The sequence below is a fragment of the Dreissena polymorpha genome, chromosome 1 (assembly GCF_020536995.1).
Source record: "Dreissena polymorpha isolate Duluth1 chromosome 1, UMN_Dpol_1.0, whole genome shotgun sequence".
NCBI classification, from domain to species: Eukaryota; Metazoa; Mollusca; class Bivalvia; order Myida; family Dreissenidae; genus Dreissena; species Dreissena polymorpha.
The window spans coordinates 177,589,396-177,601,346 of record NC_068355.1 but is presented as its reverse complement, the minus strand read 5'-3'; the positions used below and the strand labels follow the sequence as shown (position 1 = coordinate 177,601,346).

The following is an 11,951-nucleotide window of genomic DNA, read 5'->3' as shown; positions in this document are numbered from 1 at the left end:
TTAACGGATTGACGGACGGACATACGACAGACAAAGACCGGTCATAAAAACAATTAAGCTCAACACACATTTCTAAATTGAAAGCCATACACTTTGAATAATTAAGTCTCTGACCTTGAAATAAACACATGTTAATCAATACAGATAGATGCAATTTGAAAGTGTGGCAAAATTGTCATTAAATCTAAAGCCTAGTCAGCAAGTAATTTATAATTTTTTCAAATTGGTTCCGCTTTAAAACCAAAAGTAGGATTTCTGTACGTATACGTCCATTTCCACAAACGTGATTTTTTTTTTATTTTAAACTCAAAAAAGAAGGATTTCTACAGTGTTACCACCACCAGATATATTCTAATTGGCATACCATAAAATATGTTTTTTATTTATACTTAAATTTATATATATGTCAACAAGTTGTGTGGCTTTAAATGTGGTTAATAAGTCGTTTTCTCTTTTTCTTCAAGTAAATAAAGTAATTATTGTTGCTGATTTTATGTTTGAACAAGATTTTCTATTAAAAAGCACTTATAATTTAAAGACAAACCTGAATCGTCGCCTTGAATGAGAATGTCTTTTTCTTGCCCTGGTCGTGTCTTCCTGCAGTTTGTATCAACTAAGGTAAGGTAGCATATCATGAGAGCCATAATCCTCTTAAATCAAACAGCTGCTGATGACCCCTTCACTATGATAGGCTTGATAGCCAATTATTTGCTAAACAAACAATATAGACCCAAACATGTTTTATGTTTCACAATGAGGACACTGAAGTGACAATTAATCCTTACAATGAAAGTTATTGAATAATTTTTAACAACTTTGTCTACATGTATGTTTGTCATTTTTTTCAAAACAGTATGTATACAGATATCCTTTTTTTTTTCTTAGATATCCTTGGTCCCAAACCTTCTTCTTCTGCTGCATGGCAACTTTTTAGCTGCACCTTAAAATAAATAGTGCATATTTTAATAAATTGTGTCCTTAAATAAAAATGCTATCATAAGCAAAACTCTGACTAAGACGGTCTGTCTAAAAAGATTGAGCTAGAAACAGACTATAGATACTTGATCTAGTCAATTTCTGAAATTGCCACTTAGGTACCAGTATTGATGTACTTTAATTTTTAAATCCTTGTAACGGCAATGCCTAAAACTTGTTCAGTTCTTTGAAAAAACATGAACTTTAAATTATGTTAAACAACAGCTGTCTCCATCGGAAGATATATGCCGCTGAAAAATGCTTTTTCAAAACCTAACGCAGATTTTAAAACCTAAACGCGAACCCTACGTTGAAGGTCAAGGTCAAAGGGGTCATATTTGTGTGCTTCTGGAAAAGCCTTGAAAATATACACATGCATACCAAATATGAATGTTACATCTGAAGGTACATAGAAGTTATGAGCAATTTTTGAAACCTAAACACAAAAGAGTGACAGACATACAGACGGACAGACAGAGGGAAAGACAGACGGGCAACTGACAGTGAGACTGCTATATATGCCACCATACCGCGGCATAAAAACAAGTCACAAACTTTTTGATATTGTAAAAAAAGTTTGTGGCCAAGTCACCGCAATTCCAAAGTTTTTGCAACAATTAAGTCGCAGGAGTTCTCAAAATTGTAAATAACTGCCATTCTTGAATAAGGAAAAGATCCAAGCTGTACAAAAACTGTATTCTAAAAAATTCTGGAGCATTCTGCTAAAGGCTTTAAAAAGATGTTCCATTTAAAAGTATGACAAGGTGGACAGAGGATGATAAACATACTTGAAGGCAATACGGAAAGGCAATTTACTCATAAAAACAATAATTTTCTCAATTTTACCATTGGATTCATTTAAGGAAAATATAGTATTATACCATTCTATTAACTTTACAATTTTATTGTCAAACTAATAATAGACAAAAATGAGATAACCATCTAAATAAAAAATGACCCTAAAAACTTTCTTTTTGTAAAGGACAGGCCTGTTTAACACAGTGTCACCATCTTTAATGAACCCAGAACAACATGTATACATTAAGAAAAGTTTCATAAGGCAATAACTCTTTCTATTGGGACACTTGTTCTATTGCGTATCGAGACATCAGTTCCTCAGGACATTTATTATTATTAAACCTCACTTTTATTCACAATGCTAAACTCCCATAGGTCATTGTGACATAGAAATACTGTCAGACCCAGCGGGAAAAATATTACTGTCCAAAAAGTACTGTATCCGCTGCCTTGGCAATCACGTGCCACCAGCGGGAAAAATTGACTGTACAAAAAATACTGTATCCCGCTGCCTTAGCAACCACGTGCGGAATGTTCGAAAATTTCACTGTCCCATTCGCGCATGCACAGTACGCAGTTTTGCCTTTCCGCTGTAAAACAGACGACAAAATGGCAAGCAAAACGTTTTTCAACGATAAGCGAGGAGGATTTGAAGTCATTGGATCATGACAAGGACTCTAAAAACACTAAACGTGTAGTTAAGCATGGTATGAACTTGTTCAACAAATTTCTTTGTTCCAATCACATGGATCTTGGTGATCTCGTCGAAAATCCAGCGGAACTGAACAACCAGTTACGCGTTTTCTATGCATCTGTACGTCAGAAAAACGGCGAGGAACTAAAGAAAAAATCGCTGGACAGTCTGAAGTATGGAATTTCCAAGCATCTCTTAAGCATGTATAACATTAATTTGAAAGACCAGCAATTTTCATCAAGTAATGAAACCTGCTAGTCAAAAATTAAGCAGCTTAAGTGAAGTGGACATGGGAGTGTCGATCACAAACCTGTAATATTTGACAGCGATCTGGAAAAATTAAATGACAACAGTGTACCGTTTAATATTAATACTCCGTGTGGTCTTCAAAACAGGGTATGATTTTTTAAATGTACAACCTTCTGAGGAGTGGTCAAGAGAATTTACGCAGTGTCCGACAAATCCATTGCCCGGAGCCCGGGGGCTACCGAAATTTTTCATCGGGCTACTGAAATTTTCCAGCTGATGCCCGCCGGGCTACTATAAATCTATAAGAGCGGTAGCCCGGTTTATTGACAGACATACGTAGAATAAACACGCTGACCATGTGTTTGTACACTGTGTATTGCTTATAATCCGATAACAAAGTGCAATCAATTATCTAATCAGTCACCGATCACTTGCGGTTATGTCGTAAACAGTAACAGTGTATTTTAATCATCCAATCAGAATCAACATTTTTCGTCTGCTAATAATATAATGAGAGCCGGTTGGATAGTTGGCGCACATGATGCAACATCATTTCGCAGTTTGGAATTCTTTGTTAACCGCAACAATGAGTAATAGCGACAACGTTTTTGATGTCGTTAAATATCCAAAGACGCCGAACTTTAAATAAATCAAAACAATAGCGGATTCTTCAAAACGGTAACGAAACCGAAAATGAATATTAATAACAGTGTGAGCGCGGTTAACACCTGCTTATTAGTTTTCATTGTCAATTAATAATTGGATTAATCGACTGTTAATAAATAATCCCATATATGCCCGATTTATATTTTTAAAACCAAATTATGGATGAGTAATATAGACGATAAGAGTCATAAACACAAACGTTTGAAATTTTCTAAAGTGTCAAATGAATTTCGGCATATGGTTCTATTTAAAGATATGATGAAATAAGCTCCCAATCTGGACCGTTGTAATTGCAACATGAGTAAATCACCTGCCACGGTTTGCACGCGTTGTGTACAGCTATTTTAGGTTATAAAATTCTACATTAAATAAATGAATTTCTTTGTCCTGATAAAAAGCGTGCGAAAATTGGCGTGGGTGTATTTATTTGTAAATAAAAATTTCGTAGCGGGTACATCATTGGGATCATTTAATTTCCATTAAAAGTTTCGTTGTGAATTTCAACTAATGTACCGGGGTATCTCGCAAATTATTTGGCATTGACATTTCCTCTTAATAAAATATCATGTAAACACGCTGTATTGTTAATGTTACGCTGTATCAGTTCCTTCATTATTGAAACAATTATTGTATTGCATACTGACTGACTGACGTAATTTTGGACAGTACTTAAAGTCGGACACAAGTAAATAAATGATTTAATGCTCTCGATTTCTTGAAACTTGGTATTTGTTGTTAAAAGGGCAATTGCATTGATTAACACCATACGAGTCAATCGTATTGATCATCTTAACGCTTTATTTACGTTTCCGACTTACCGTGCTGTTCGAATTTAAGTACACATACATGAAATATCTACATGTAGTATATGATTTTCTTTGGTACATTTACATTTAAGTACACGGTGCCTGTACTGTTACATTAATTTACGATATTGACTGTGTACATCAGACTACTTGCTGTATTATGTATATGTATGTATACATATTATGTATAATTTTATGTAAATAAAGAAATAAAATAAAGATGAAAACCTGCCTCTTATCATTTTGTAGGACAATTTTATGGGCTACCAAATATTTTTATTGGTAGCCCAGAAGGCTACCTGAAAAATAAGAAATTTGTCGGACACTGATTTACGGTCCATGACGAAGTCAACATTTGCTATAGCAACTGATTCAACCGGGAGAGAGTTCATACACCAGGTCATCGCAGAATCAACAAAAAATCACGGGTGAGTTAATTAAAAAAATATACATATATAATGTCAACCTTTCAAATGGTTGTAATTTTACTAACAGCTGGCAGTTGCTGCAAAAAATTCAACGATAAAAGGTGGCTTTTAATTTGTTTGACAAAGGAAAAAACCCATAAATTACATGGAATTTTAGTGGTGAAACGCATAATCTTTTAGCAAATACATGTTTTCGGTTTCAGGCAATTTTAACCCTTTGCGTGCTAGGAAATTTGTCATCTGCTAAAATGTTGTCTGCTTAAATGTCGTCTGCTGGTGTTCAAAAATTTTCTTCGATTTTTTCAAAGAATACTTTCAGATAGCAAACAGTTTGGATCCTGATGAGACGCCACTTTCTGTTATGGTCCAGACAAACTTTTGGTTTAATACACACTAAGTGACCCCATGACCTAGTTTTTGACCTGGCATGATCCATATTTAAACTTGACATAGACATCATCTAGATACAACTTGTGACCAAGTTTGGTGAAGATCCGATGAAATTTCGGGACAGACCGACAAAGTGACTCCTATATAAGAAATGGGGGTATAATCATCTATCATCAAATTCATGTACAGAGTTTTTTTATCAAAACTATATTTCAATATACTCACGAATGGCAGACGATTTTCTATTTCCAGAAGTTCTCTTACTTCTGGTACTAAGCCAGCACCTTTTGGAATTGTGGTCTCAATCGGCTGCTTAGGTAGAAGCGGAAGGGGAAATTCACTAGCATCTTCGTTTACCATTACAGTGTTTCATAAAAATCTTTGCATTTTTTGTAGTTTTCTTGCTTGAGAAGCAGCCTTATGGCATCGATATTTTGAAGAAAAAAATCTATTTCGATCTTCGAAGAATCAGAAGCTACAATTTCTGGTACTCCTTCAGGAACTTTTTGTAGGAAATGTCCATCATGTAGAGTCCTGGAGGGCTGATGTTGGAGTCCCTTATAAAAAAAAATAACGATGCCGTCAACATTAACAAATCTATAATGGAGTGGCCGAGTTACGTGTTGAGCTACATTGAGATTTGGTTCTAACCATTTTTTACATCAAATATTTTCATCACTCTTTCAGCACTTTGAAAAATTTTCAGTAAGTCTTCAAAGCTTCCGCATCTTTGGAACCTACCGTCATTGAAATCATGCTAAATTGTGAATCGATGTCTTAATGAGTTTGGCCAACAATCAAAAAGGACATGTGAACCTTAACAATATAATTATATATTGTAGAGTAAGAGACATAAGATATTTAGCCATGAATTTGAGAATGTACATTGCCTACATGTTGCTCTTTTATTGGTTTAAAAAATGTCTCATAATAAGATCTTGTGTCCATTTATCAAAGCCGTGTTCATTTTTAGTCTGTTAACAATTACCAGACAATTACGTTTTGAGAAGTAGTTTCATCAAATTTTGTGGACATTCAGACTGACAGACTGATGCACAAGCTGACATGAATAACAGAGGATTTACAGATTATTTACCTCCAATCAACAGTAGAAGACCACACACTTGTAATTCAAAATGATTTTAATAAACTGTATGATCGATAGTGAAAGACATAATTCATGTACCTCATTGAAAATCCTTTCTGCAACCAGCGATTGTAGAAATGAAAACACATATCGGTTTTTGTTTTCTCGCCAACAGTTGTCTGCTTGAATGTACAGTATTGGTGGGAGAAAATTGTTCTGAAAAACAACAGCAGATATCATGATTTTTATTCATATTGACAATCTTTTTCAATATCATTGATGAAAACAATGCTTTTATCCTTTTATGGTGAAAATTGCTATTAAAAATATAGTGACATTTATATTGCCGTTAGTACCTATTAGCAGGGGTGTGATTTTAGAACCATCAGACTCTTGAAAGGAAAAAGCCCTTTTCCCCTTACATGGTTAAACAAAATGCTTCATTTATATAGATCCAAAAAAGTTAATAATATTTGTTTTTAATAATGAGTGTGACATTGAAAGGGGGGAACTCAGATGAAAGGGGGCAAAAAAACCACTCTGGATTAGATAAAATAACAAAATTCAATTGTTTGAGGCATAACAGGATTTTTTTAACATTCTAAATAACTATTAGTTTAAAATACTTCGTTAATTATATCATCTCGCCTACCATCAAATTATGAGTAACTGCAGGTGTATCACACCTGACATTTTATATTTTCATCAACAACAAGGCTGTTTAATTATCACTTAAAACATGTTTACCTAATTTTTCTATTATGTCTTATGTTCTTATTGAGTTATGTCATTTGTATCGGACAGAGAGATGAATTGAGGGATGAACAGAAAGATTTTACAGGCAGTCAATCAGCTAATATATAGCCAAGTTGAAGATATTTTTATCTCGTTTATTCAGAATTTGTTGAGTAATTACACAGCAAGTTTTGTTTGATCAGGGTTGCCACCATCCAGATGAAATAAAATTCCCTGACTTTTTACTGACTTTTCCCTGACCACATCTTGGTTGTCACTGACTAATTTCGCGACATATTCAGCCTCCTCCATCCCATACAGCTGACCAAATCCACACATTTTATGTTTATTTTATTCTTTAACATAAAATATTTAACAAATAACAAAGCAGTACTACTTGTACACTCCATATATCAAAAAGTTATACATGTAAAACCACCACATAACATGATTAATCAATTACATGCATATTCTAAGTAGAAAAAGGGCCATAATTTAAACAAAATGCTTGATACAGTTGTATGCTCTTGTTTATAGATTGGGGTCATGTTGGTAAAGAAGTATGCAACATATGAAAGCAATATGTCAAGGGAAATAGAAATATTTGAGGTGGTACACAAACTTTAACATACATTTATCAATAATATGCAATTTGCAAGTCAAAAAAGGGCCATAATTCTTACAAAATGCTTGATACAGCTGTCTGCTCTTGTTTATACATTGGGGTCATAATGGTTAAGATGTATGCAAAAATAAAAGCAAAATGTCAAGGGACATAGAAAATATTTGAGGTGGTATGCAAATTTTAACATAGATTTATAAATAATATGCATATTCTAAGTAGAAAAAGGGCCATTTTTGTTACAAAATGCTTGATACAGTTGTCTGCTCTTGTTAATAGATTGGGGTCATGTTGGTTAAGAAGTATGCAAAATATAAAAGCAATATCTCAAGGGACATAGAAAATATTTGAAGTGGTACGCAAACTTAACATAATTATATTTACCGTAAAAAGTTGTGTATAAGGCGCACTTTTTTACCCCAAAATTTCATTTTAAAAACGTGATGCGCGTTATGCACAACAACAGCCATGCCAAGACATTTTTTCGCTGTCAGTTACCCAGTAGCGGTAATTCGCATCATTCTGTTTTCCGGTGTTTTAACTGTAACTATGATAATAATAGTGTTATATTGACGATCTGAATAAGATGAACAAACATTATAAAGTTAACATATATATTTTCTATCTTTTTCAGGTACGTACAGAGCATTGAAATCAAATAAATTTGAAGAAGAGAATAAAAAACGAGGAAGCCATTTTTATTTAAATGTTATTGTTTACTTTTCCCACAATATTATACCCTACTGTACTAGGGTTACACAATTTATTTGGGGGCACTTGTCGATTTACAATAGTATGTCGGCAAGGTATTTCCCGATATATTTAAGATTATTTTTCTTGCTTTTCAAATGTGTTAATAAAATTGATGCTGTGTTTGTTTACACGTTTTCATACGTCTTGTCAAGATTGAGGATGTGATTATTGAGCAATTTGCGTCACCTGTCAAGTTTTGTGTAGCTGGGCTATTATCAAAACATGCGAACCGGCAAACGGCTTCACACCTCCATTGTTTGTTTATCGCCGGTAATGTCGTGATGGTGTTGAGAAGTTTGAGTCGTTAAAGTCTCCTGTCAATTTTAGACACTCGAAAAGAACGCATGATATCGGCATTGTTAATAAAACGCGCGGTTGTGAATTAGTCATGCATGAATAACCAGGTGACAATACCAATCAATAATGTCAGTTTCTTAGTTATAACTAATCCATCCGTTATGTGTACTCCACGATAAAATCGTGGACAGTTACTTCGGAGACATATGATGAAAACCTTGATGGTATCCTCGTGGAAAGTGTGCATTTCATGCATAATTCATTTAAATCCAAACATTTATTTTTACGCATAATATGATTTAAAAAAAACACCAACTAGTTGTATCGTTTTCGTCTTAAAAATAATTTATAATTGAAGCAATAAAAGAATAAGTAAGATCGGCAATGTAAATATAACGATTTTCAGTTAGCCTGCGGTACGGAATTTTTCCCCCGATTTTTTTGCTTCAAAAACTTTTTTTCCCGATTTTTTAGCTTTAAAAAGTAGATGCGCGTTATACATAAATGCGCGTTATACACAACGTTTTACGGTATCAATAATATGCATATTATATGTGAAAAAAGGGCCATAATTTGTACAAAATGCTTGATACAGTTGTCTGCTCTTGTTTATAGATTGGGGTCATGTTGATAAAGAAATATGCAAAATATGAAAGCAATATGTCAAGGGACATAGAAAATATTTGAGGTGGTACGCAAACTTTAACATAGATTTATCAATAATATGCATATTCTAAGTAGACAAAGGGCCATAATTCTTAAAAAAATCTTGAATACAGTTGTCTGCTCTTGTTGATAGATTGGGGTCATGTTGGTAAAAAAGTATGCAAAATATAAAAGCAATATGTTAAGGGACATAGAAAAAATTTGAGGTGGTATGCAAACTTTAACGTAGATTTATCAATATAATGCATATTCTAAATAGAAAAAGGGCCATAATTCTAACAAAATCGTTGATACAGTTGTCTGCTGTTGTTTAAAGATTGGGGTCATGTTGGTAAAAAAGTATGCAAAATATAAAAGCAATATGTCAAGGGACATAGAAAGTATTTGAGGTGGTACGCACACTTTAACATAGATTTATCAATTAAATGCATATTCTGAGTGAAAAAAGGGCCATTATTCTTATAAAATGCTTGATACAGTTGTCTGCTCTTGTTTATAGATTTGGTTCATGTTGATTGAGAAATATGCAAATATAAAAGCAAAATGTCAAGGGACATAGAAAATATTTGAGGTGGTATGAAACCTTCAACATAGATTTATCAATAATATGCATATTCCAAGTCAAAAAAGGGCCATAATTCTTACAAAATCCTTGAAACAGTTGTATGCTCTTGTTTATATATTGGGGTTCTGTTGGTAAAGAAGTATGCAAAATATAACAGCAATATGTCAAGGGACATAGAAAATATTTGAGCTGGTACAAAAATTTAACACATATTTCTCAATAATATGCATATTGTGTGTGAAAAAAGGGTCATAATTCAAATAAAAAGCTTGATACAGTTGGCTGCTCTTGTTTATAGAATGGGGTCATGTTGGTAAACAAGTATGCAAAATACAAAAGCAAAATGTCAAGGGACATATAAATTATTTGAGGTGGTATGCACAGTTTAACATAGATTAATCAATAATATGCATATTCTAAGTAGACAAAGGGCCATAATTCTTACAAAATGATTGATACAGTTGTATGCTCTTGTTTATAGATTGGGGTCATGTTGGTTAAGAAGTATGCAAAATATAACAGCAATATGTCAAAGGACATAGAAAATATTTGAGGTGGTATGCAAACTTTAACATAGATTTATCAATAATATGCGTATTCTAAGTGAAAAAAGGGCCATAATTCTTACAAAATGCTTGATACAGTTGTCTGCTCTTGTTTATAGCTTGGGGTCATGTTGGTAAATAAATATGCAAAATATAACAGCAATATGTCAAGGGACATAGAAAAAATTTGAGGTGGTATGCAAACTTTAACGTAGATGTATCAATATAATGCATATTCTAAATAGAAAAAGGGCCATAATTCTAACAAAATCGTTGATACAGTTGTCTGCTCTTGTTTAAAGATTGGGGTCATGTTGGTAAAGAAGTATGCAAAATATGAAAGCAATATGTCAAGGGACATAGAAAATATTTGAGGTGGTACGCAAAGTTAAACATAGATTTATCAATAATATGCATATACTAAGCAGCAAAAGGGCCATTATTATTACAAAACCCTTGAAACAGTTTTTTGCTCTTGTTTATAGATTGGGGTCATGTTGGTTAAGAAGTATGCAAAATATGAAAAGAATATCTCAAGGGACAAAGAAAACATTTGAAGTGGTACTCAAACTTTAACATAGATTTATCAATAATATGCATATTCTAAGTGAAAAAAGGGCCATAATTCTTACAAATGCTTGATACAGTTGTCTGCTCTTGTTTAAAGATTGGGGTCATGTGTGTAAACAAGTATGCAAAATATAAAAGCAAAATGTAAAGGGACATAGAAAATATTTGAGGTGGTATGCAAACTTTAATATAGATTTATCAATAATATGCATATTCTAAGTGGGAAAAGGGCCATAATTCTTACAAAATGCTTGATGCAGTTGGCTGCTCTTGTTTAAAGATTGGGGTCATGTTGGTTAAGAAGTATGCAAAATATAAAAGCAATATGTAAAGGGACATAGAAAATATTTGAGGTGGTATGCAGATGTTAACATAGATTTATCAATAATATGCATATTCTAAGAAGAAAAAGGGCCATATTCTTACAAAATCCTTGATACAGTTGTCTGCTCTTGTTTATATATTGGGGTCATGTTGGTAAAGAAGTATTCAAAATATAAAAGCAATATGTCAAGGGACATAAAAATATTTGAGGTGGCACGCAAACTTTAACATAGATTTATCAATAATATGCATATTCTAAGTAGAAAAAGGGCCATACTTCTTATAAAACGCTTGATACAGTTGTCTGCTCTTGTTTAAAGATTGGGGTCATGTGTGTAAACAAGTACGCAAAATATAAAAGCAAGATGTAAAGGGACATAGAAAATATTTGAGGTTGTACGCAAACTTTAACATAGATTTATCAATAATATGCATATTTAAGTGGAAAAAGGGCCATAATTCTTACAAAATGCTTGATACAGTTGTCTGCTCTTGTTTAAAGATTGGGGTCATGTTGGATAAGAAGTATGCAAAATATAAAAGCAATATGTCAAGGGACATAGAAAATATTTGAGGTGGCACGCAAACTTTAACATAGATTTATCAATAATATGCATATTCTAAGTAGAAAAAGGGCCAGAATTCTTACAAAACGCTTGATACAGTTGTCTGCTCTTGTTTAAAGATTGGGGTCATGTTGGTTAAGAAGTATGCAAAATATAAAAGCAATAAGTCAAGGGACATAAAAAATATTTGAGGTGGGAAGCAGACTTTAACATAG

The 11,951-nt window shown here is 33.2% G+C and overlaps 1 protein-coding gene across 3 annotated transcripts in view; it reads right to left on the bottom strand.

Moving 5' to 3' along the window:
• Positions 1–5,289: 5,289 nt before the first annotated feature.
• Positions 5,290–11,951, bottom strand: part of LOC127862749 (uncharacterized) — an 81,464-nt gene continuing 74,802 nt past the window's right edge. For all 3 annotated transcript variants that reach the window (XM_052402014.1, XM_052402021.1, XM_052402007.1), the window contains exons 3-4: positions 6,193–6,309; positions 5,290–5,563 (exon numbers count right to left, since the gene is read on the bottom strand). In XM_052402014.1, the coding sequence (XP_052257974.1) occupies positions 5,482–5,563; positions 6,193–6,309 (199 nt within the window). In that variant the 3' untranslated portion in view covers positions 5,290–5,481. The remainder of the gene's footprint in view (positions 5,564–6,192; positions 6,310–11,951) is intronic.